General features: G+C 39.2%; 1 protein-coding gene across 1 annotated transcript in view; it reads right to left on the minus strand.

Annotated features, from left to right (window-relative positions):
* Positions 1-27702, minus strand: part of Nalcn (sodium leak channel, non-selective) — a 273950-nt gene that overhangs the window by 175384 nt on the left and 70864 nt on the right. The window contains exon 13 of the mRNA XM_055609597.1: positions 13066-13197. Within this exon, the coding sequence (XP_055465572.1) occupies positions 13066-13197 (132 nt within the window). The remainder of the gene's footprint in view (positions 1-13065; positions 13198-27702) is intronic.

The following is a 27702-nucleotide window of genomic DNA, read 5'->3' on the forward strand; positions in this document are numbered from 1 at the left end:
TCCAAAATATTTTTGTGAACTCAACTTTAATGGTAGTTGGGAATGGTGAAACTTTCTAGATTGTTGCTATTGTCCACATAAAGTGAAGAAGGTAGATAGGCTGTCTGCAGAGCCAAAGTACCCGCAAAGACCCCCACAGAACTCCTGAAGCCACTGTCCAGTCTTGTAGGTGTGTGTGTGTGTGTGTGGTGGTAGTTAGTAGTAAGTACCCAGCTGTCACTCTGCTTTCATCCCCCCTTTCATCCCCCCAGTGTGGCAGCTGCTCAATGGACTCTTGGTATGATGAATCCTCATGAGAGGGTTCTGCTATCAAAGTCAGCTGTTAGCTCTCTTGTGCTCAGCTTCCTCTTTCTCTCCATCTCATGTCCACTACCTTGGGAATCTTTCCATCAAGACCATGGGATGTGGTTCATTGTTCCTGAACCAGAAGCCCAAGCCCATACAAATCCTTTCACTGTATAATTTATTCATGCATCCTTTGAAGAGCAGCTAGTTATCAGCCACTGGGCCATCTCATCTGTCCTCACTTTCTCTTTTTCTTTGAAGCAGCACTGCCCACAGTATCTGTGCATGGCAGCCTGTGGAGGCCACTGGGAGGACAACTGTGGTGTCAGCTTGGCTTTCCACCATGTGTGAGACATGGCCCTTTGTTTTCTGCCACAGTAAGTGCCATACTAGCCAGCTCATGAGTGTCTAGAGATGCCTCTGTGCCTGCCTCTGTCCCAGGATGCCCCGCTCTGCTCAGTCTATGGAGATGTAAACTGTAAGGCCCTCATGTTTATACAGAGCAGTTTACCAACTGAAGTGTCTGCCATCCTCCTTTTGCTTTGAACTCCTTTTCCAGTGAAGCTTTTGTTTCCAATCACTACTTCCTTGGGAATTTGAAAGCCGCAGATATATATGTCTTTCTGTCTTCTGGATATCTATGTCTTACTTGAAAAGCTGCTTACGTAAAGTGCTTTTTTTTTTTTTTTCTCTTTAGACTACCCAAAACCAAGGGCAAAATTTTCAGCCTTCTAGAGGTTATTTCATCCCCTTTGGAGAATACACACTGTTCTGGGCTCTCAAGTTGCAAATAATACAATGCCACAAAGAGGGGTAAACACAGAAAAAACAGTTTTTTTGGGGCTCACAGTTCTGTTTCAAAGTCTATGGCCTGTACCTAGTGATGGCCTTGCTGTCAGTGTCCCAAGGTGGTGCAATATGACATAGCAGAAATGAGGATCATTGTGAATATGTATTCTTCAATTTCTCGCTGGTAAAGCCGTGATGCTCAGTCCTGAGAACTCCATCGATGTGGCATCAGATAAGGCCACTCTTAACCCCCGCCCCCAGAGATCCTATCCCTGAGGACCATATTTAGGTTAGGTTTTCATCCTCCTTCTAAAAAAATGATTTAAGTTTTTTTTTTTTAAATCAGGCAAGAGCTGGACCTTTTTTAAAATATTTTTTTTATTATTAATTACACTTTATTCATTTTGTACCCCCCCATAAGCCCCTCCCTGCTCCCCTCCTGATCCCACCCTTCCTCCCCTTTCTGCATGCATGCCCCTCTCCAAGTCCACTGATAGGGAAGGTTCTCCTCTCCTTTCTGATCTTAGTCTATCAGTTCTCATCAGAAGTGGCTGCATTGTCATCTTCTGTGGCCTGGTAAGGCTGCTCCCCCCTCAGGGGGAGGTGATCAACGAGCAGGCCAATCAGCTTATGTCAGAGGCAGTCCCTCTTCCCATTACTATGTAACCCACTTGGAAACTGTCCTCTCCAGCTCTTGCTATTTCCCACTTCTTATATAAAATTCCATTCACTCTGCCCGACAGTTGGCCATCAGGCTCAGCATCTGCTTTGATAGTCTGCAGGGCAGAGGCTTTCAGAGGCCCTCTGTGGCAGGTTCCTAGCTTGTTTCCTGTTTTCTTCTTCTTCTGATGTCTATCCTCTTTGCCTTTCAGGATGGGGATTGAGCATTTTTGTTAGGGTCCTCTCTTTTGCTTACTTTGTTTAGATGTACCGATTTTAGTGGGTTTATCCTATGTTGTATGTTTATATGAGTGAGTATATACTGTGTGTGCCTTTTTGCTTTCTGCATCCATTCTTCAGTTGAGGGGCATCTAGGCTGTTTCCAGCTTTTGGCTATTACAAATAAAGCTGCTACAAACATGGTTGAGCAAATGTCCTTTTTGTGTATTTGAGCCTCTTTTGGATATATGCCTAGGAGTGGTATGGCTGGATCTTGAGGAAGCACTATTCCTAGTTGTCTGAGAAAGCGCCAGATTGATTTCCAGAGTGGTTGTACAAGTTTACATTCCCACCAGCAGTGGAGACAGTGCTTGTTTTAATGACAGTGTCCTTTGCTTTACAGAAGCTTTTCAGTTTCATGAGGTCCCATTTATTGATTGTTGCTCTTAGAGCCTGTGCTGTTGGTGTTCTGTTCAGAAAGTTGTTTCCTGTACCAATGAGTTCTAGGGTATTCCCCACTTTTTTTCTAGCTGATTTAATGTGTCTGATTTTATGTTGAGGTCTTTGATCCACTTGGACTTCAGTTTTGTGCAGGGTGATAAGTATGGATCTATTTTCACTTTTCTACATGTAGACATCCAGTTGAACCAGCACCATTTGTTGAAGATGCTATCTTTTTTCCATTGTATGGTTTTGGCATCTTTGTCAAAAATCAGGTGCCCATAAGTGTGTGGGTTTATTTCTGGGTCCTCTGTTCGGTTCCATTGATCCACTATTCTGTTTCTATGCCAGTACCATGCAGATTTTATAACTGTTGCTCTATAGTACAGCTTGAGATCAGGGATGGAGATACCTCCAGAAGATCTTTTATTGTAGAGGATTGTTTTAGCAATTCTGGATTTCTTGTTATTCCATACGAAGTTGAGAATTTTTCTTTCCAGGTCTGTAAAGAATTGTGTTGGTAATTTGATGGGAATTGCATTAAATCTGTAGATTGCTTTTGGTAAGATGGCCATTTTTTACTATGTTAATCCTGCTAAGCCATGAGCATGGGAGATCTTTCCATCTTCTCATATCTTCTTCTAATTCTTTCTTCAGAGACTTGAAATTTTTTTCATACAAGTCTTTGACTTGCTTGGTTAGGGTTACACCAAGGTACTTTTTGTCATTTGTGGTTATTGTGAAGGGTGTTGTTTCCCTAACTTAAAATTTGTGTGTATGTGTGTGTGTACGAGAGGGAGGGAGGGAGGGAGGAAGAGAGAGGGAGAAAGAGAGAGAGAGAGAGAGAGAGAGAAAGAGAGAGAGAGAGAAATCATCATGGAGGCCAGAAAAGTCATCAGCTTCCCTGGGGCTGGAGTTGCAGGTAGTTGTAACTCTTTTGATGTGGGTGCTGGGAACTTAACTCTGGCCCTTTGGAAGAGCAAAAAGTGCTCTTAATACCTTAATAATCTCTAGACACAAGCTTTTACTCTCCTAATACTTCATGTTATAGTTACATTTCAAGAGAACAAGAAAGGTTAAATATTAGGTCATACGTTCAATATTAGAGGACAAAGAAGCATTGAATATTGCAAATAGGCGTGAGTTATGAGAGAATATGTTACTTTTTCTAGTTCTGTCATGGGTGTTTTGTTTGTTTGTTTTGTTGGTAGATAAGTACATATAATATATTTGATAGTAAATGTGTAAAACCCAATGTGAAAGTCCATAACTTCAGAATGGATATTCCAATTTTCCATTAAGCTGTGTTTACTTTGGGTTTATTTAATTAAGGTTTATTTTAAAAGAAGGAGGAGGAGGAGAAAGAGGAGAAGATGGAAAAGAAAGAAAGAGAGAGAGAAAGGAAAGAAAGAAAGAAAGAAAGAAAGAAAGAAAGAAAGAAAGAAAGAAAGAAAGAAAGAAAGAAAACCAAGGAAACTCTTGAGAACAAGCCGGTAAGGAGAATGTCTCCATAGTCTCTGCTTTGCTTCCTGCCTCTTTTCTTGATTGAGTTCCTGCTGTAGCTGCTCTAGATGATGGACTGTGACCAGGATGTTAAAGATGAAACAAACCTCCCATGAAAAAAGATGTGTCATGTTTGCTGTCATTTTCTTAGTAATATACATTCTTGTATATCATTCTTTAAGTTCAATTTTCATTGGATAATAACATCAAATGCCATCTAATATTTAGAACAATAAGCCTTCTTGTGTTGAAGAGAAATTACCAATAATGGGTCCATATTATAAAAATTAAATGTTATAAACCTGTGGTACACAGACAGACATGAAGGCAAAACACACATACATAAAACAAAAATAAATAAATCTCAAAAACATTTAAAATTTTTATGTTATTGTCAAAGAGGGTGTATTGTATTGCAACTGAACTCATGCAGTTGAATAGCTAGATGAATGTCAAATTTGGAAGGAAGGAGGAAAATTAACTGATTAACACTTAACATAAAAGGAAAAATGGAAATTGTGTTTGTTCTTTTAATTCAATGCTAATGCATGAACATTTATGGGTGACAAATTATAAATGCCTTTATCCTGCACCTGTGTAAATGAAGCAGGCTAGACTTTTGGAATTTGGAGGCTACTTGTTGCTGATACTGTAGATACAACCTCTCTTGTCAGCAGTCTGTAAGAGAGCCTGGTTGTATCATTCTTGTATGTTATCTGTTGTTACTTCTTGAGGCCCACAGTAGCTTTCTGTATGTCATAGGCTCCAAGCAATAGATCTTCCTGTTCATGATAAAACAATGGAAAGCTTTCCCAGTCTTTGTCTTCAAGACATGAAGGTTTAATGGTTCTACTTGTCCTGACTCAAAATGCATTGCCATGATATTTCTGGTCGACTGAGGTAGGACTTGTCTGGAGCTTCACACTGTCCCTTCTGTTTTGTCTGCGAGTGAGATGTGGAGGCACCAGGGCTTTTATAAAGTGTACTTGCTTTGTAGAGAGCCTTCTTTTCTGTACTAATTTCTGTCTTCCTCAAAAGCCATCTGCTCTTACAATAAGTGTTAGAATTAAATTAGGTAAAGCAAATCATTTATTTTAGTTCCAACAAATTCTGACACCTACAGTGGAGTAAATTAATAACAAGAAATGATCAAATTACAAAAGTAAAACATGCTGCCATTGCAGCAATCTTTGACATTGTTGTTAAGTTTAATTTCATTTTCTGGGAAAACTTTAATTAGGTAAGTTTTTTCTGACAATTACTTTTTATATACTTCTAAAAGATCTGAACATTATGTTAGATGAAATAAGACTACTCTAATCATAAGCTGAACTATTTAGCCATTCATCTCAACGGTCTTCTCTTGAACTGACAGCTTGGGGGTTGTAACTGGTTAGTTGGCTCTGTCAGAAACTGTTGACACTGGCTGATGGGTCAACCACAAACCGTGTAAGATCTATGAGGCCCAGAGTCAGATGAGCTTTTGTTAGGGTTTGCATCTCGAATGCCCGACATAGGCTCATCCTGTGTAGTCTAGGTTCCCCACATGCGGCAGCAGTTTTAGGTCATGAAGCTACAGTAGGAGCCTGGATGGAGTGAATAGGTTACCGGGAGTGGGCTTTTGACTCTGACCTAAGCGTTCTGTCTCCGGCTCAGGGCAATGTGCAGAGCTGTTGTGGACCCCTCCCACACTCGGGCTTTGCCCTCATCATAAACTGAAATTCTTTGAGCTGTGGCCAAAATAAATTCATGCTTATACAGAAATTTAATTGTTGTTAGAGACATGTCTGTTTAGTTTTTCAATTCTTTTATTGCACATTTCAATAATGCTTTCTAATTTTCCCAAAGATCTTTCATATCTCTGATGAAATGTATTCCTAGATGTCTGCACATTTGTTTAGAATTTTTACGTAGACAAATGCATCACTTGAAACTGATTCATGTTTCCTTCTCTGATTCCTTTTCTCTCTTCCCTCTCTTTTTTCTCTTCTTTACTAATTCTTACTTTATTTCTTCTGCTGCTTTTGTTGTCCCAAATTGGATCCCAGGAAATAGTGGACAGAAGCAGTGAAAGTAATGCTCATCATTCACCCTTGTCTGTAGGATTTCATAGACAAATTTATTCTGTTAATAAAGGCCATTTCTGTTGGTGGTTTGCTATAAGCTTTTCTCACAAATAGCTTTTATCTGATGTCCTTTATCTAGTGAGCTAACCAGATAGATTTTCTTTTATTTCTTAGAGAACACTATTAGAAAAACCTATTTACTGACATTTGAGCAATTTTAAATACCCAAGACACTCAACTTTATAAAAAAAAATTAAAGACTACTAAGTCTTACGTTATTAAAACTGATAACTTTCATAGACACCAAGACAACCAATAAAAGCTAAGAGACAAGTTGCCTAGAGCCATCCTCAGGAGGAGGATCTGTAGTGCTCATCACCAGGGAGCTGAAAATTGCCGGGTCTGCACATCGAAGAAGTAAGAAAAGATGAAAAGAGTTAATCCTCTATAGTAATCAAGACCAGGTATATTAATATACACTGATTTCTTCTATAAAAGTGATAAAATTGAAAATCTGAATGACCATGAATTTAGCATGAAATGAAACTGTTCATATGGTCTGGTAGGAATACAAATTGGCAGAATAAGAGTTTTCAAGCACAGTTAGCCACATTGAATATTGTTGTATCCTAATCTCTACAGTTTCTAGCCAATATATGTGTTCTGCAAAAAAAAAAAAAATCCTCAAAGACTTTCCCCAAAGTGGCATGAAATCAGAGATGAGAATGTTTATAGAAGCATTGTATCTTATGGCAAAAGATCAAAAGAAAAGCCACTGAAAACCAGAGTGCCATTATCCATGGAACAAATAAGCAAACAGCACTGACAGAAACAGGCGTATTCTCAAAGGGTCATAATGAATGAAAAAGAAAACCAAACTGTTTATAGATTCTCAGTAGTCTTATAAGACAAGCAAAATGGAATGATAAATGCACTACTCTGGAGAATAGGAAGAAGAGTAAGATTAAGGGACACATAGGAATTTCTTACTCTGTCTATACATTGTTTCTAAATAAACACCCTGAAGCAAAAAGGAAAAAAAATATTAACTTTTGAAGCACCAGGCTATTGAGTATAAGTATCGCTTATGCAATATTGTTTAAGTGATGCGTATATTTTTTGTGAGGGATGATTCCATGGAATTATTTAGGATTTTTCCAAATATTCTCAAGGTTAATAGAAAACTCGTACTAACAAAAATCAAAATAATTTCACAGAATCATCTGCAACAACTTTTTCAGTTTATTTCCTGTGGATTTTCCATCACCAGGCAGAACTGATTTCTGTTAAAGGTTATTAAGCTTCTCCTTCCTCCTATTGTAAATGGCATAAGAAGAATCATATTCTGTGAGTTTATTACAGGGAACCTAAGTGTTTGGAAGGAATTTTGAGGGCCATTTACTTTCTGAAGCCTTTGAATCTAAGAAAGGTTTGTTTGTTTTTTTGTTTGTTTGTTTGTTTAGATCAAAGACCAAGTGAGGAATACAAGTCTGGGGATAGAGTAGAACAGACAGAGGAAAGGAGACAGAGGCAGATTTAGAACAAGAGACACTTCTTGGTGGGTTTTTCTAGTGAACTTATTGTGAGGAACTAAGCCCAGGATCCTCTTTCTTTCTCTGACTTTATTGCAAAGAATCCAACGCTTTTAAATCTTTTCTAAAATTTTAATATTTTTTTAATAATTACAGTTTATTCACTTTGTATCCCAGCTGTAGCCTCCACTCTCATTCCCTCCCAACACCACCCTCCCTCCCTCATCTCTGCCCATGCCCACTGATAGGGGTGATGGTCCTCCTCCCCTTCCTTCTAGGGTCAGAGGGAGGGTGACTCTAGCCTATCAGGTCTCATCAGGACTGGCTGTATTGTCTTCCTCTGTGACCTGGTAAGGCTGCTCCCACCTCAGGGGGAGGTGATTAAAGAGCCAGCCACTGAGTTCATGTCAGAGACAGCCCCTGTTCCCGTTACTAGGGTACACACTTGGAGACTGAGCTGCCTTGGCCTACATCTGTACAGGGGTTCTAGGTTGTATCCATGAATGGTCCTTGGCTGGAGTATCAGTTTCAGAAAAGACCCCTGTGCCCAGATTTTTTGGTTCTGTAGCTCTCCTTGTGGAGCTCCTGTTCTCTCCAGGTCTTTCTATCTCCCCTCTTCCTTCATAAGATTCCCTGCACTCTGCCCAAAGTTTGGCTATGAGTCTCAGCATCTGCTTTGATACCTTGCTGGGTTGTCTTTCAGAGACCCTCTGTGGCAGGCTCCTGTCCTGTTGCCTGTTTTCTCCCCCTTCCTACATCCAACCCTTTTGCCTTTTGAGTGAGGATTGATCATCTTACCCAGGTCCTTCTCTCTTAAAGGACACTGATTTAGACTATGAATTGACTCCTAATGATAGAGTTGTTTATCTTGGATTTTTCTAAACAATTTATTGTATAAAATGAAGAAACCTAACAAAAACTTGCTTCTTTCAAACCTCATGGCCTACTGTGACTCAGTGTGAAATTTAAGCGTTCAGAACTATTACATAATGCTGTTTCCTTAAGTACAGCACCGTTACACTCCCAGTCTTCAACTGCTGGCATTATGCTGTTTGGGAAATTCAATGAAATAATAAATTTCTTTAAAGTACTCAGCACACACGGCTTTCCAAAAACTGGTAGTTGTTGTTGTTAGTATTACTGTATTTAAATTTACCATATGAGCATTCTAGTTGGAGGGCTCTCTGTCCCTATAAGCTCACACAACATCCAGTGTATTGCTTACTTTTGTAAATGAACTTTTATTAAACTTCACATTCACTTTTGCATAAAGGTGGCTGAGTTGAGGGGCTGACAGAGAATGGAGAGCCTACAGAGTCTAACATGCTTATTTGGCTCTTCAAGAAAGTTTGGTGATTCTTTGCTTAAACTGAAAGAATTTGTTAAGAATTACATTTAGCTATAATAATTTAGCTATGCTCAAAATAAATCATTATGACTTAATACAACAATTTTTTTTATTTAGAAAGACTTTTTATTGAAAAAGTATAATTTGAAGTAAGTCCAAATATTCTGAGAAACTCAAACACTGACAGTCTATCTACTGGAGGTGATTTTGGTTCTTAAGTAATTCAATAATAACCTGATGTTGTCTATAGGTTATTTTAAGTGAATGAAAGCCTATGTGTATCTTATTTATTCCTTTTCTTTCCAGGATTTCAAGGAGATGGTTACTGTGGCTATTTAGCTACTTATCTATCTCTTTACTGAGAAACAACTAACAGGTAGTAATGTATATTTATATAATGTATTAACTTGCTGAGTTAGGGTATAAGTATATGCCACAGCCAAGTTCATATCCTCTCAAATTGTCCTCTTACTATCTTTATTGTTCTTGTTGTTAGTGTTAGATGCTGTAATAATATTTTATACCCTATTTATGTTCTTAAGATTTTACATCTTTAATGTCATGTGGTTGGCAATGAGCACTTATATAAAGAAGATTTACCTCAACACCAGGCTTATCTTTTTTTTTTTTTTTTTTTTTTTTATTTTTTTTTTTTTTTTTTTTTTTAAATTTTTTTTTTTTTTTTTTTTTTTTTTTTTTTTTCTTTTTAGTTACATTTTCTTAACTCCGTGTCCCAGCTGTATCCCGCTCCCTCATTCCCTCCCCAACCCCACACTCCCTCCCTGGTCTCCTCCCTGCCCCTTTCCAAGTCCCCTGATAGGGGAGGACCTCCTCCCATTTCATCTGTCCCTGTTTTATCAGGTATCTTCAGGGCTGGCTGCAAAGTCCTCCTCTGTGGCCTAACAGACTGCTCCTCCCCTGGGGGGAGGTGTCAAACACAGGCTTATCTTTTTAAAATTAAGTCTGTGTTAGTAGTTTGGAAAGGGAACAAGCAGGAAGCATATAACATTTCAGGTTTCACCAGGTTTTGTTACACCATCTTAACTCTGTGGTTGTTATTTTTAGTATTACAAAACAAACAAACAAACCTGACAAGGATTAATCACCTGTTCCCAGGCTCTACGAGCATTTAGGCAGCAATTAAGAAACTCCACAACAAAAATTCTTTGAAATTTTGTTGCAATTTCTTATAGTGTAATGAAAGACTATCTAACATTCCTAAGAACAGACTAGAAAGGAGGTAGACTTTGTATGAAAAGAAATTAGGGAAAGTTTTCTGAAGTTCAGTTCAATTCCCTGTGTTTGCAGGGCATATGCCACTTCCTTTACTCCACAGGAGAAGGTGTAACAGACAAGTGCCCCTTGTGAGGATACGGAAGTGATGCCCCGCTGTCTCTGATACCAGCACTCCTGCAGGAGCAACTGTGCCTCCTCACGAGGATGACAGGGTCCCGTCACCATGCTCACTTCTGAGTTTGTTCCTCAGAAATGTTGTTTCATAGTACTTAAACCACTGATGTAATTGTGCTGTGCGGTTTGTAGCCTCTCTTTTCATCTTCATGACACAGGGCCCGCTAAATGTTGAGTGTCTACTAGTGTTTTAAACAACGTCCTGCACTTTATCAAGTTCCATGTGCAGATTCAACTTCCTTCACCGGACTGCCTCCGTGTGTCTCTCCCTCTCATACTGCATACTTCACTCCCACAGCCCCTTAGGGAAGAGGGAATCCATGTTGTGTGTTCTGCGGAGTTTAAGTGGACAAGGAAAAGGTATCCTGACCATTGCTACTGGGAGCTGGTGAGAGGATTCCATCAGGACAAACCAAACTCTGATTCCATCTCCCCACCCTCTGCTCACTCCCCATCAACCACTCATGCACTGCCCTGTCTAAGGACTGGCAGTCTTCTTATCCGCCCGAGACTCAGCCGCTCTCAGGCTGTGGTGCTGCCTTGATCTCTTGTCACAACTCCATTCTTAGGTTTAAGCTACACAGCACCCCATGTTTTGTATTTCGTTACCAAAGTCAAGGTGCAAATGGAAAATTTTAATTCCTTTCTCTGACCACAACTTTCTTATTCTTGCGCTTCAATCAAACATGTGTTTTGAACATATAAATATCTTGAGAGTTCACTTTCTTTTAACTCTTCTCTATTTTCATATATTTCCATGGCCAACCCAGGCCATCTGGCTTTCACCTCATCCCCTCTGTCAGTCACCTCTGTTTCTCCATCCCCTTGTCCCTGAGCTCATCCACTCCAAATAAAGCCCTAAAACTGGGTCAGTTTGAACCTTGTCTTTCTTTTATGTAGAACCCAGAACAGTTGTTATGTCTCATGTCAATGTCAATGTTAAGTCCATACTCCGAAAATATGGATAGCTCTTCAACACTGCATTTGAAGTGTCTTTAATTGTTATTGTTATTATTATTATATTTGGTGAAGTCTGCCGGTTTTACTTAAGCGTCTTATTTCCTTGTGTCGTTTGCCTGGCTGTCTACCCTCTTCTCACTGCCTAAGAGAAGCTTAACTCCGTGAGGAGCCCTCCCATGTGCGTCCTCTGTGCTAAAACTCATCACGAAATATCTGTTTTTGTTTATGTCTTAAAGTCTATGCTTTGCTCATATTTTTAAAAAATTACATTTATTTACTCATTTTGATTGTGTGTCTATATGTCTGGGTGTCTATCTATATGTGCAAATTTGTGCAATGACGTGTGTGGATGTCAGAGTATAACTTGTATTGATTGTTTTTTTCTTTTCTTTTTTATTTTATTTATTTATTTTTATTAGTAGTTACATTTTATTCACTTTGTATCCCAGCTGTAGCCCCCTTCCTCATTCCCTCCCTCCCTCATCTCCTTCCTGCCCGTTTCCAAGTCCACTGATAGGGGAGGACCTCCTCCCCTTTTGTCTGGCCCTGTTTTATCAGGTATCTTCAGGACTGGCTGCAAAGTCCTCCTATGTGGTTGGGGAGGTCAAAGAGCCACCATTGATTCTTTCTTTTTCAACATGTGGATTAAGGATTTAATTCAGGTCATCTGTACCTTCAGCAACTGATTTGTCAGCTCATTTCTTTTAATGACAAGTCTTGCTGGGTTTGCAGCAAAAGTCTTATCTTTTTGGAGAGGTTTGGCTATAGTTTCCTCATGAGGCTCTCCATTCATTCTCCAGTGTTATTGTCTACTGTCTGTCTTTCCCTGTAAGCACCACATAACCTGAAGCTATTAGATCAATGCCCTATCACAGCTGTTCCTAGGCGGGGGAAACTTAAAATTAAAGGGATTATGTTTTACAGAGCTCCGCAAAGAGAGAGGTATTTATAAATGACTCTGTAGAGGTTTCTTGACATCCACATAGTTGTTTAATTGATTCTTTTTTCAGAGAAGCTTTTGTGTGTGTGGACTGAATTTTATTAACCCAGTCCATTTTTAATGTGTTAGGAGAATTCTGGATGCCTTAATGAGCTAAATTACAGAGCTAAGTGCTTTCTGTATAAAAATGCTTTGTAATAAACACAATTGAAGACTAGTTTTTCTGGCTTTAAGTTTGTTTTATTCACATATGGGATTTTTAGAGTATAGTATCCCTATATGTGTGTATCTCTTTTATGGGATGAATGGATTTCTATACATAAACTCATTTTTTCCACAAACATAAGGCCATAGAACCATGAGATTTCTTTGCAAATGGTTGCGAATATTTAAGACTCAGGCCTGGGGAGAATGCTCACTGGGAAAGCACTGCTGCTCACCCCTAACGACTTCTGGTTGTCGGATGCTGTGCTGCGTTGTATGGATGTGCAATGATCAACTTAGGGCCATTAGTTCACCAGTGTCGCCTGGTGTCTGTAGTAGCCCAGGTGACCAGCGGACTAGTCTGTTTCTAAGCTTCTCAACCTGTGGTCAGTTACAGCAGGATGAAGCAAGCTACCACAACATGAGAAAGGGGAGAATATGAGAGGTGGAAAGGAAAAAGACCCAGGAAAAAAAGATTCTTTTGGCAACATGACCACTGTGGGGAAGGCCCCTGAGGCTCGTGGTGACAGGACAGGAATCAAACAACACAGTAAACAGGGGAATCACCTAAGAGGCAGACAGTAAGTCAACTCAGGTGGCAGTCAGGTAATTAAGGCCCTAGAGTTCATTTTCATGCTCGTAAAAGGCCCTTAATGAGGCCAACCATAAACACCCCTGCCAATCCCCTCCTGGGAGTGAGTAACTCACCTCTGCAAGGTAGAATTCATCATACTGCCGTCTGAAGTTCTCTCCCTTGTAGTAGTTGCTGGCAGCGACTATCACATCCACAGTCACCATGCTCAGGATAAACATGTGGAAAATTGACGAGCGCATCATTCTCTGAGGAGTCAAACAGATAGGTAAGCTTTCCATGAAGTTAGTAGGCATTAACTGCAACGTGCATGCTGCTACGTTTTGAGGGGCAACAGTTCTGATAGATGGCAGTGAAAAACGGTGTCTTCAAGACTGCTGATCACCGTCTTTCCTACTGATAAGTGGGACCAAAGGAATCCATTTCTTTCAGTAATTTTTTAATTTTTTATTATTAATTATATTTTATTAACTCTGTATCCCAGCTGTATCCCGCTCCCTCATTCCCTCCCAAACTCTCTCTCCCTCCCTCATCTCCTCCCTGCCCTTTTAAAGACATAAAGAAAGATAGTTTCAGAAACCTTCATATTAAAATGGAAAATACATTTTAATTTAGCTTGTATATACTTTCATCTTGGACATTAGATTGTTTTGACCCCACATTCTGACTATATGAAAAAATACTTTTCAAAATGGTTATCTTGAAAAACGGGCATGACCACTTGCTATCAAGCTAGGGACAGGGGGGGGGTGAAACATTTTGAAGATGGTTATAAAGCTGGAAAGAGGAAGAAAGATAAAATTTATTTTCCCTTCTTGTTTCCATAAATACCTGCTGAAAATAATCTTGTAACGAATAAGAACTGTCTATTGAGTTTATTATGTGTCTGGGAAGTTCTAGAATTTTACATAAATTAACTCAATTAAAATCCATGCTAGTCCTATGATGTTATTCTAATTTAATGACTTAGAAAACAGACTCTAAGAAGTTAAACAATTTCTCCAACTGTCATACAAGTATTGAGGCTGTACTTAGGATTAGGAATGGAATCTGGTCCAAGTCCATTGCCTGTTCTGGAGTGGAGCTAACCAAGCAGTGAAGACAAGTATTTTGATAGCTGCCATGTGTTGAATGCTTATTATGTGGCGAGTCATTTATACATATCTTATTCATGTTGTGTCTGTTACTACCACAACTCTAAACAGTAAGATATGTTTAGATATCTGTTATAGGAGGTTCAGAGAGCTTAGGTTATTTGTTCAAGACCACACAACCAGAAGGCATCAGAACGAAGCTCTGCCACTAAGTCCATTTGAAGTCTGTTCTCTAAGTTTACTGCATTGTGAGGAAGAGATCACCTATGCAGAAGAGATAAAAGGTGAGGGCTCTGTACATGAGCGCCCACTGCTCAGGGTCATGCCACATGCTCTCTTTCTTTGCTGGCTTTTGTGTTTCAGATGGAAATTTATTAGAGAATCAGGCAGAGGAGAGTGAATGAGAGGGAGATAGAGGATTTGGATGAGGCATGAAGACAGAACCATGCCATTTGATTTAGACATGGAGATCAGTTGCATGGCAGATAAGCACTAAGTGGAGGCAGGTGGGATGTAAGGCTTCAGAGAAAGCCCAGAATACCAGAAGAAAGCTTTCTTAGGCTCTTTCCAACACCCAAAAACAAAACAGAAGAGGCTAAAAGGAAAAAGTTTGAATGAGGGCATAGAAAGGCAGTCGTGAATTCTCTTCTGTGGCTTCTTCTCCATGCTTATGCACACTGTCCATGCCACTGCCCAGTGATGCCGCTGGCAAGCTCTTTCCTACCACAGCTGAAAGAACTACATAAAGCTCCAGCTGAGGCTGGGATAAAGTGTGCCCGAACTGGAGTGCAAGGCATCATCTTATCCAGTCTTCCCTAAGAATGGGGCAGAGCTACGTTATCTACTGTTGAGATTTCACCACTTTCTGGTGCTGTACCCCTGAACAAGACACTTCAGTCTCTCTGCACCTCAGTTTTCTCCTCAGTGAAGTGGACATAATGTCTGCTCCAAAGGGATATTATCACATTTTAATGAGTCAACATCTATGATGTGTTTATAAACTAGGTGTTATTGCAAAGATCTCCGGTTCAAACAAATGCCATTTGGTGATCAGAATATGTGTCTGTCAGAAATGAGAAATTATTCACACAAGGTCAAAGAATTAATTATATTGAACATCTGACTGAGCCCAGAGCCAAGAGAGATAAACCAAAGTGATAAAAACCTAATAACTCTAAGATGTCTGAGCCAAGGGAAAAGCAGATTTCCCATGAGCTTCATGTCATCCTGGGGATTGACACATTTTTATGTTTTCTTGGTAGTACAAAAATCAAATTCCAGTACTGTCAATCAACCTGTTTGTATGGCTGGCAATTTAGTTGTGGGAACTACTGACCTTCATAACACAGATAAATAAATCAGTTGTCAAATTTCTATTCTTGTTAGCATTTGCATTGTTATTTCTTCTTTGCATTGTGAGAGTAAATTCCACACCCATCACTTCCTTTCTATACTCTTTTCAACATAGTGTTCTATTAAAAACATGTCAACCAACTTCCATTTCATTAGCATGACAGAAAAGCCACAACTTTTTCTTTCTGTTTTCCTTCACTGTGGATTTAGGTCTTAAGTAAACTGTTATTACAGGAAGGTCCGAACAAAGCTTTCAGCCATGGCTGTCAAAAAACTTTGAAATTGGTTTTGTAACTGTCACAGCTTGGCTTTCGTTCTGTCATTATAATTAGGCTGTTTTTTTTTTTGTCTGAATGTCTATGTATCTCTGTTGGTACAGCGTCATTAAAATAATCTCTTACAGTGGAGTTGGATATGCTATAATCACCATGGCTTGGTTGACTTGCTCCAAAGTAATAACTTTCCAACATTAAATAAGAATGAAGTTGGTAAGTATGTGTAGGAGCTGGATTTAAATATTAAAACCAGAAACTCTGGCTTTAATATCAAAGCTGGTGACAGAGGCTGCTGGAACTGAATTCAGTTAAACACTATTAGAAACTGTCCATCAGCTCCGTGATGCAAAATGGCTGCTAATATCACACCTGGATTCATTCTTGCAGCTGCAGAAATCTAAGTCTGTAGCTTCAATTTTTACTTTTTATGCAAATTAATATAAAGCAAATTATTGAAGTTGTATAGGTGTCATAAAAATTGAGAGGAGGCCTCCAGAGTTCTATTACTTAACATAAATGTAGGACCTACCTAGTATCAATTTATACATAGAAAAATATGCACACACATTCATGTCCATGAACACATAAATATACACATTTAAATCTATATATGTGTATTCTTTAGCTATATTTTTATATATGTAATATAAGGATTCTCAAATATGTATCCAAGTTTTTAAAGTTCCTTTTTTAAAATGCCATTTTAGTTCACTTTTTTCTTCTTCTTTTTTTTTTTTTTTTTTTTTTTTTTGGTTAGGACACAGAAGAGATGGTTTAGTGTTTAAAAATGATTGTTGCTCTTCTAGATGATCCAAGTTCTGTCCTCAGTACCAAATAAGGCAACTTACAACCCTTTATAACTCCAGCTCCAAGAGATCTGAGACCCTTTTCTGGTCTCAGGGGTACCTGCATCCACTCACACAGACACATATACACAGACATAAATAAAATAAAACCCCTTTTTAAATGGCTTTAAAAATCAGACTTCTGAATAATTCTTAGTTTGTCTTTGCTCCAAAATCCACATATTTGTGTAAATGAAAGTTGAAATTACCAAGGCATGAAAAGACTATAATAGAATCTTTCCTGAGGCATCAAAATCTGTCAGAAACACTCTAGAAACTTTCTATTCAAAGGTTTCTGGGTGAGATGTACCCTTATTGGTGCTTGGAAATGCAAGAACTCAGGCTGCTTCCTAGCCCCAAAGAATTCACCCCTGCTAAGATGTAGCCCATAGCAGCTCAGTCTCCAGATTGTTTCCCTAGTAAGGGGAACAGGAACTGTCTCTGACATGAACTCAGTGGCTGGCTCTTTGTTCACCTCCCCCTGAGGGAGAAGCAGTCTTAGCAGGCCACAGAGGAAGACAATGATCAGGATGGGACCTGATAGGCTAGGGTCAGATGGAATGGGAGGAGGACCTCCCCTATCAGTGGGCTTGGAGAGGGGAATGGGAGGAGATGAGGGAGGGAGGGTGGAATTGGAAGGGAATGAGGGTGGGGGCTACAGCTGGGATACAAAGGGAATAAACTGTAATTAATATAAAAAATAAAAATTTAATCAAAAAAAGAAAAAAAAAAAGAATGCCAGTCTGTAACTTTAACAAGGTCTCTATGTCATTTCATGTGTCACATTCAAGTTCAGAATTAGTGCTGTAGATGATACTCATTGAATAAGAGGGTAAAGTGGGTGACCCATAAAATTATCAGACTCTACAAACTTCATGATTCTAAAAGCCTGCAATGATTATAGTGTAATCTAACAAAAGATGGCTGAATATCACTGTTATATTAGGATCACTATTGCCTCTAATGGAATTCCTTCCCATCTAACTCCATCTCAAAGAACCAGTTAGAAAAAGCACTTTCACTATGGTGAAGGTAGTGGTGGTGGTTATGAATCCACCATGACAGACTCTTTACTAAAGACACGGGATGAGGTAGCTTCAGGAGCTAGACAAAAGAATCACATTTGCCTAGGTTCTAAAAACAATGCAGTCTTCTCATGTTTCATTTCCCCACTCTCAAGTGAAAACTACTTTTGATTTCTGATCTGCAGCACATGATAAATTTGTGGTGCTTTAATTGACTAAGTTTGTGGACATTTGCTTCAGTCACAATAGGACACCATAGAGCACTGTCTGTGATTTTGATGGACATGTTCAAATTATTCTAGGAAAATGATTGATCATACCTGAAACAAAATACATGAAATAAAACTTGAACTAAGGTCTGCAATAAGACATCTCATGTGTAGAATACTGTAAATAATGTTGCTTCAAATGTAAACAACATGATAGTAACTGTATCTTACACCTTACTTCGTGCTAGGAAGTGTCATGAAAGAATGACTGTGAAACAATGGTGCAAAGACCAAGAACAAGAAATGCCACTTTATCACTAGTGTGAGGGCTGAAGATGTAGCTCAGTGGTTCAGTGCCTCTCTAGCATGCATGAGGCCTTGGTTCCTACAAAAATAAAAGAGAGAAAAATCTGCTAGTTTTGAGTTCCATTGTCCAAGGAAACCGTTCAAGAGACTGCAAAGTGAAACCGCATGGGGACAAAGCTCCTCACGAAATTAAAATCAACATTGATAAGAAATGATATCAAGATAAGAGTCAATCTATACATGAGTGCTTGGTCTGTGCCAATCTTCATTTCAAGGACACTGTACATTGATGTAATGACACTGTTTGTTCCTCAACAATCTCATACGGTTGGTGTTCATGTCATCAGAAAAAACCAACTTCTTAGAAAGGATGAGTGGTGTTCCAATTGCATCAAGAGTGAAAACATTCTCAAGTGTTTGGGAACAAAGCAGGTGCTCCTCTGCTTCCTCTTGAGTGGTCAAGAAGCCCTTGACATGGCTCTAGATGTTACAACGAATGAGAAGCATTTCCCTTGCTGAGGATTTGTCTGGGAAAAGAGGCAGAAGTCTGTGGAACCTGTTTGAAATGTTCTGCTTGGAAGGATGTAAGATCATCACAATATAATAGAACGTTAGTTTGAAGACTGGTTGAGCTCTGTGTCCAACTTGACCTCTCTGTGACAACATTTTCTTTTCTAGGAAATGGATGAATCATGAATATAAACAGGATTATTTAATACAGTGTCTAGCCTAGTGGAAATCTTGAATACTGTATTGGAAAACAGTGAAGGGGTTTAAAAATAGACATATGATTAGTTGCTTATGGATGAAGGTGAGAAAGATAAAACATGAGAGATTAATTCAAAGAAGTAACAAATCTTGAGATATACTATGATGATTCATAGATTTTAAAAAATGTCTAAAGTGAGCTTGTTTTGGTAGTTTATATGTAAGTACTTTATGGGGAACTGTTCCCATTAATTTTTTAAATAGTATTTTTCTATGAAATAGTGGCTTTGTGAGTCTTAAGATTCTGATAGGCTAGGGTCAGATGGAAGGGGAGTAGGAGCTCCCCTATCAGTGGACTGGGCTTGGGAGGAGCTGAGGGAGGGAGGGTAGGATTGAGAGAGGATGAGGGAGGGGGCTATGGCTGGGATACAATGTGAATAAACTGTAATTAATATAAAAATAAAATTTTAAATTAAAAAAGATTCTGTAGCTAAAATGTCCAAAACAGGACACTTGTGGCTTAGAGTACACAATGCATATAAGTTACAATAATGAATACCACAGCTCAGAAGTTGAATCTTTCATTGCTTCTTGAGTGAACAAAATATTCATCTTACTTAAAAATAAAGTCTCACATTGCATCATCTGAGTACGAAATATTGAATTTTATTTGGATTTCAAAACAAGTAATTTAGAGAACAATGTATTTATGAGGTAAAATTTTCAGAAACCATCTTGCATATGATCTGTGAGCATAAGAATGAGAACATGGTTCATTGTACAAAACCTAAAACAAATATTTCTTTCATAAGGGTTGTGTATGTATTGCAAAGACATCTCTATGTTCATACTTCTATATTTATATATAAAATTATTCTCCTCAATTAAAATAATTTATGATAGGTAGATAGTGTGTTTATGTCAATACTGAAAATAGATCCGTGGATGTCCATCAACACTGTGCCTTTCTCAATCACTCATTCTTAGAGAGGCAGGACAGAAGGAATCTATGAATAACTCCCCACGAGGGTAATGAGAATCTGTAATGCCATGGGAACACTGAAAACTGCCTTGCCTTACGAGTTGCACACCCCACTCTCAAAAAATACTTTAACACCCCACTCTCAACAAAGGACAGGTCAACAAAACAGAAATTAAACAAGGAAACAACGTCTCTAACAGACGTCATGAATCAAATGGACCTAACAGACATCTACAGAAACTTTGACCCTGACACACAAAAAAATTTACCTTCTCAGCACCACATGGACCTTCTCCAAAATATACCATATAGTTGGTCATAGAGCAAGCCTCAACAGATACATGAAGATTTAAATAATCATTTGTATCCTATCAGACCACCATGGCCTAAAGCTGGACCTCAACAACAACAGAAATAGCAAAAAGCCTACACACACATGGAAACTGAGCAACTTGCTACTCAATGACAGCTGGGTCAGGGAAGAAATAAAGAAAGAAATTAAAGATTTCCTAGAATTCATTGAAAATGAAGGCACAACATACCCAAACTTATGGGATGCAATGAAAACAGTGCTAAGAGGAAAGGTTATAGTGCTAAGTTCCTTCAAGAAGAAATTTGAAGCAGCTCAATCTCATACAAGTAATTTAACGGCTCACCTGAAAGCCCTAGGGAAAAAAAAAAGAAGCAGACACTCCCAAGAGAAGTAGATGGCTGGAAATAATCAAACTCAGGGCTGAAATCAATCAATTAGAAACAAATAAAATAATTCAAAGAATCAATGAAACCAAGAGCTGGTTCTTTGAGAAAATTAACAAGATAGCCAAACCCTTAGCCAAACTAACTAAAAGGCAGAGAGACACTATCCAACAAAATCAGAAATGAAAAGGAGAACATAACAACAGGAAATCCAAACAATCATTAGGTCTTCCTTCAAAAGCCTACACAACACAAAATTTGAAAATCTAAATGAAATGGACAATTTTCTGGATCAATTCCACTTACCAAAACTGAATCAAAACAGGGAAATAAATTAAATAGTCCTATATCCCCTAAAGAAATAGAAGTTGTCATCAAAAGTCTCCCGTAAAAAAAAAAAAAAAGAAAGAAAGAAAAGAAAAGCCCAGAGTCAGATGTTTTCAGTGTGGAATTCTACTGGACCTTCAAAGAAGAGCTAAAACCAATATGTTTCAAACTATTCCACAAAACAGAAACAGAAGGAACATTACCAAACTCATACTATGAAGCCACAGTCACCTTGGTACCTAAACCTCATAAAGACCCAACAAAGAAAGAGAATTTCAGGCCAATCTCCTTTACGAACATTGATGCAAAAATACTCAACAAAATACTTGCAAACTGAATACAAGAACACATCAAAGATACCATCCACTATGACCAAGTTGGCTTCATCCCAGGTATGCAGGGGTGGTTCAATATATGGAAATCCATCAATGTAATCCACCATATAAACAAACTGAAAGAAAAAAAACCACATGGTAATCTCCTTAGATGCTGAAAAAGCATTTGACAATATCCAGCACCCATTCATGTTTAAAGTCCTGGGGAGATCAGGGATACAAAGCACCTACCTAAACATAGTAAAGGCAATACACAGCAAGCCTATAGTCAACATCAAACTAAAGAGAGAGAAACTTAATCACACTGAAATCAGGGACAAGGCAAGGTTGCCCACTCTTTCCATATCTCTTCAAAATAGTTCTTGAAGTCCTTGCTAGGGCAATAAGACAAATAAAGGAGATCAAGGGGATTCAGTTTTGAAAGGAAGAAGTCAAAGTATCATTATTTGCATATGATATGATAGTATGCTTAAATTCTACCAGAGACTTCCTTAAGCTGATCAACACCTTCAGCAAAATGGCTAGATACAAAATTAACTCAAAAAACATCAGTAGCCCTCCGTATACACAAGACAAACAGGCTAAGAAAGAAATTAGGGAAACAACACCCTTCACAATAGCAACAAATGACATAAAGTACCTTGGTGTAACTCTAACCAAGCAAGTAAAGACTTGTATGAAACAAACAAATAAACAAACTTCAAGTCTCTGAAGAAAGAAATAAGATATCAAAAAATGGAAATATCTCCAATGCTCATGGCTTGGCAGGATTAACATAGTAAAAATGGCCATTTTACCAAAAGCAATCTACAGATTCAATGTAATTCCCATTACATTACCAACAGAAATCTTTACAGAACTTTAAAGAAAAATTCTCAACTTTATATGGAATAACAAGAAACCCAGAATTACTAAATCAATCCTCTACAATAAAAGATCTTCTGGAGGGATCTCTATCCCAGATCTCAAGCTGTACTATAGAGCAACAGTAATAAAAACTGCATGGTACTGGTATAGAAACTGACCAGTGGATCAATGGAATCGAATAGAAGGCCCAGAAATAAACCAACACACCTATGGACACTTGATTTTTGACAAAGATGCCAAAACCATACAATGGAAAAAAGATCTTCAACAAATGGTGCTGGTCTAACTGGATATCTACATGTAGAAAATGCAAATAGATCCATATTTATCACCCTGCACAAAACTGTACTTATTATCCTTCATGAAACTAAAATCCAACTGGATCAAAGACCTCATCATAAAACCAGACACACTAAACCTGTTAGAAGTAAAAGTGGGGAAGAGCCTTGAGCTTGTTGGTACAGGAGACAACTTCCTGGATAGAATAGCAACAGCACAAGTTCTAAGAGCAACAATCAATAAATGGTACCTCATGAAACTGAAACGTTTCTGTACAGCAAAGGACAGTGTCGTCAGAACAAAATGACAGCCTACAGATTGGGAAAGGATCTTCACCAACCCTGTATCTGACAGAGGGGTGATATGCAGAATATACAAAGAACTCAATAAGTTAAAAAGCAACAAATCAAGTAATCCAATTAAAAAATGGGGTACAGAGATTAACAGAGAATTCTCAATAGAGGAATATCATATGGCAGAGAAACACTTAAGAAATGTTCAGCATCCTTAGTTATTAGGGAATTGCAAATCGAAACGACCCTGAGATTTCACCTTATACCCATCAGAATGGCTAAGATAAAAAACTCAAGTGACAACAAATGCTGCAGAGGATGTGGAGAAAGAGGAACCCTCCTCCATTGCTAGTGGGAATGTAAACTTGTACAACCACTTTGGAAATCAATATGGCGCTTTCCCAGACAAATAGGAATAGTGCTACCTCAATATCCAGCTATCCCACTCCCAGGCATATATCCCAAATATGCTGAAGTATCAAGGACATTTGCTCACCCATGTTTGTAGCAGCTTTATTTGTAATAGCCAGAATTTGGAAACAATCCAGATGTCCCTCAATTGAGGAATGGATACAGAAGCTGTGGTACATTTACACAATGGAATATTACTCAGCAAGTGAAAACAAGGAAATCATGAAATTTGCAAGCAAGTGGTGGGAACTGGAAAAGATATTCCTGAGTGAACTATTCCAGAAGCAGAAAGACACACATGTTGTATACTCACTTATAAGTGGGTATTAGACATAATATAGGATAAACATACTAAAATCTGTACACCTAAAGAGGCTAAGCTAGAAGGAGGATGCTCAATCTTCATTCAGAAAGCCAAATGGGATAGACACTGGAAGAAGCTATGAAAATAAGGAACAATCAGGTGCCTATTACAGAGGACCTCTTAAAGACTCTACCTAGCAGGGTATCACAGCAGATGCTGAAACGGATTGCCAAACTTTGGGCAGAGTGCAGGGAATCTTATGAAAAAGGGGGAGATAGAAAGACCTGGAAGGTTCTGGACCAGCTCAACAAAGAGAACAACAGAACCAAAAAATCTGGGGCTAAGAATCCTTTCTGAGACTGATATTCCAATCAAAGACCCTTCATGGAGGTAACCTGGACCTTCTGCACAGAGGTAGCCTGTGGCAGCTCAGTCTCCAAATGAGCTTCCTAATAAGGGGAACAGGGGCTGTCTCTGACCTGAACTCATGGACTAGCTCTTTGATCATCTCTCCCTGAGGGGGGAGCAGCCTGACCAGGCCACAGAGCAAGACTATGAAAAACAGTCTTGATGAGACCTGATAGGCTAGGGTCAGATGGAAGGGGAGGAGGTCTTCCACTATCAGTGGACTGTGGAAGGGGCATGGGAAAAGATGAGGGAGAAAGGGAGGGCGGGATTGGGAGCAAATGAGGGTGGGGCTACAGCTGAGATACAAAGTAAATAAATTGTAATAAATAAAAAAATATTTTAAAAAAGGAAAAAGAGTTGTATGCTCGTTGGGAAAGAAAGTGAACATCTAGAAATCAAAGTTCATGGAGAAGAGTCTCATTTAATCTCTTGCCCAGTATTAGTGATATTTCCACTGTTATATCATTAAATCACATGTTGGTGTTCATGCTATTTTCATCAACACACTTTAATCATCAGCTCCTGACGCTACAATACAAGTAAGATTTTAAAAAGAAGAAGCTCATATCGTCTGGGTTGATATATGTTTGTGAGCTGGGTTTAGTGTTATTCTTGGCTAGTGCTTTTGACATTTCTTTTAGTCTGTGTGGAAAAGTGTGGTAGCCTCTCCCTGAAATCAGCCCATGGTTATCTATGCCCTAGCCAGTGTCTTCTACATCAGCTCTTGATCCAGTTATGTGACTTGCTCTGGTTAGCTTATAATAACAGAGTAGTGAGCGGAGACTTAGGAAAGACTTGTGCGCTAGGATTTACTCCTGCTGTTCTAGGATGCCTGAGTTACCACATTGACATGCTTATCTAGCTATGGACCTTAATATCCTCTTCACTTTACTTTCAGCCAGCCAATCTCAGAGCATAGATTGTGGCTGACTACAGATGCCCAAGATATCAGCTGGGGTTTGGCAGGGACTGGCAGGGCTTTTCAGACAAACCACAGATTCAGAAGCAAAATTTAGTATTTTCTTATAAATGAGCATAGTGTAAATCAATGTGCTTCACTTGGTTACTAACCTCCCAGCTGTCCCAGCTCCTGTGGTTCTTCCAAGGAGTAGTGGGGGATTTGAAAATTAATGATCTGAGTGTGAACTTTGATCTTTGGGGAAAGGGAAGCACATCATGGGTGTCTTAAATGAATTCAACCTCATTATTTAAGGCTAGATCACATGCATATAGCCAATTGTTCTATTCAGAGACACATCATGACCCACAGCATTCACACTAGTAAGACACCTTGCTCAGCACTAGAGACCCACAGAAAATACTTCTGGACATCGAGAAACTGTAACAAAGACCACGGCAATCTGCATGGTAAAACAAAGAAGCTAAAATAGAGCATTTCCCACAATTTACTCAGCAACTCATCTGTCCCATATTGATTTAAGCTATGGTGTATATCTCTTTTACAAAGGCTTCATTTTAGGACAGCATGTGTTTTCTAGAATGTGTCAATGCAATATATGTTTTATCTATAAACTGGAATAAACAAACAGATGGATCTACAAACAAGGACAAAGAAACAATTCCAAAGCCTGGGGGGAGAAAGGGTGGAATCCAGCCCTAGGCCCACAGGCTGAGTCAGCTGACCATGAGGAAGTGCAAGAACTGACTTCCTAGAATTAAGCAAATGCCCTCAAGTGGTGAGTGAGGCTGTGCAAGTGCTAAGACAAGGTGGTTCTGTCTTCAGGCTGAGTGGCCAACTATCTCCCACAGCCGAAGCTGGGAATTTGAGTCAGTCCAAATAACTTCCTATTGATATAGACTTTTATCTATGTTGGTCAGATAAAACCCTGAAAGTCAAAGAGCTTTGGGAAGTTGTTCCACATGGTCTTTGGCTACATTAGGCCTTCCATCTCCTCACACTGGTCCGACGGGATAGAAGGGAGCAGCTGATAAAGCGAACTTAACTTCTCACAGGGACTAACAATTCTTGAAATGATACATCAGCTGTGATAAGGTTCACTAAGAAGACAGACATTCTAAGAGCTACACAGGATGCCACTCCACTACCCAAAATACACATTCCACACTGTACACATCCTCTCAGTCTTCACCTTCAACGGAAGTTTTCTTTAAAAAACATTAAAACACTACAGTAATAATCTTGTCATAATTTGACCTATTTGTGGAAAAAAGCCTTTTACCTCCCTTGCAGAAGGAATGGCATGGGATGTTATCAGAGAGAAATTGAGCAGGAACACTCCGTATCTCATGCATACCTTCATTTTCCTGTCAGATGTTCTTGGTGATAACAGACCACTGGGTATGCATGTGCTGGAAGAGGGGGCCAGGAATGCAGCCACATTTGTCAAACTGTCAAAGATAAACACTTATACCTCAGAGGCCGGGGGATGGCTTGTCACAGCAGCCGCTAAGAGACGACTTTCCCATTTAATCTACTTCTTTTCATCGTCAGTTAGAGTGACCCCTTCACACAGATGTTGCTCATATAAAAGACAGCACTTAAATAGCTGCCTAATGGTGGGTTTGATGTTGAAAGAGTCAATTATAACTTTTCAGTTTTCTTAGACCCACACTTAAGCACACATTCAAGAAACGTTCTAAATGGTTTCATAACACCATGTGAGAGACTTGCCTTGTTGCCTAAAAAGCAGAGTACATGGTCTGCGCCCATGCTTCTGATATCTATGCTTTGGATTTGTCTTCCTACTTGAAAATATTACTGCTTTTTATTCCTATGCAAGTGATTTATACTTTAGACATATATGAGATTTCTGAAAATCATTTACAATAATTAGCCAACAAGTAGGCAAGAGAAATGTTAGCAATCTGAAAATTGCTTATACATCTGCAGAAATTCAGAAGTGGCCAACAAATGTTTGAAAGATTGTTGCATTTATTGGCTTCAATTAGAAAGGTAGAAAGTTATTGCTGTACAATACCACTGGCCTGTCTCCCCCAATCTACAGGTCCCTGAGTGCCATATTCCAGCCTCTCTACTTAGATTGGTCCAGTATATCTTTTCCCAGAGTCTAGCCATGCGATTCAGCCTAATCCTCTCACTCACACACATGCTCATAACCCCCCAAGATTTATCCTGGGTCCCATATCCAGTGTTTTCATGTCATCTGGCCACCCTTGCTTGTACTGGCACCAACCTGCAGACTTCAGCCAAGACATGCCCTGCCCACCGCTGGACCCCTCATGTGCCACATGCAACCTCTCCACACAGCTAAGATCTGTATCTTTTTTCTTTTTATTTCTTCTTTGAGCACAAACTACTAACAAATCACAACCTACTCCTCTTAAGTGACTAAAAACAGTCAACACTGCCTCTCAGGGCTCTCGCATTTATATGCCCCTGAAAAGTTTCAAGAATTCCAACATCTTAATCCTGAACAGCACTCTAGAGTCTAGCCTAGCGTAGGGAGTGCAACTGATCTTTCTCTCCATGCAGCACCCTCACCCCTTGGGTATACTCCCACACTCCAGGATTTGAGAAGGACACGTACCCTACATGCCAGCCCAGTTCCCTGTGTTTAGCTGACTTCATTCCATTTAAGTACTATCCAACATTTAGGCCTAACCCAGCCTGTAGATCCTGTGTGCTGTCCTATCTGCCCTGTCTGATTGAGACACAGAACTGACAAAAGAAGACCACATGCCCAGAAAGCATTAAAACCTCCCCCGATGGGAGGAGCAGCCTTGCCAGCCCACAGAGGAGAACACTGTAGCCAGTTCTGATGAGATCTGATAAGCTAGGGTCAGATGGAAGGAGAGGAGGACCTTCCCTACCAGTGGACTTAGAGAGGGGCAGGGAGGAGTGAGGTAGGGGGGGTGGGACTGGGAGGGAATGAGAGGGGGCTATGGCTGGGATACAAAGTAAATAAACTGTAATGAATATAAACAAATAAAAATTATAAAAATGCAAACAATATGAAAGTTTGAGGCACTATCTTCCACAATCAGCCCTACAGAACTTTTATGCAGTAAGAATTACCTTAATAAATCCTGTGAC

This window comes from Psammomys obesus, unplaced genomic scaffold (assembly GCF_907164565.1).
Source record: "Psammomys obesus unplaced genomic scaffold, mPsaObe1.curated_primary_1811, whole genome shotgun sequence".
NCBI classification, from domain to species: Eukaryota; Metazoa; Chordata; class Mammalia; order Rodentia; family Muridae; genus Psammomys; species Psammomys obesus.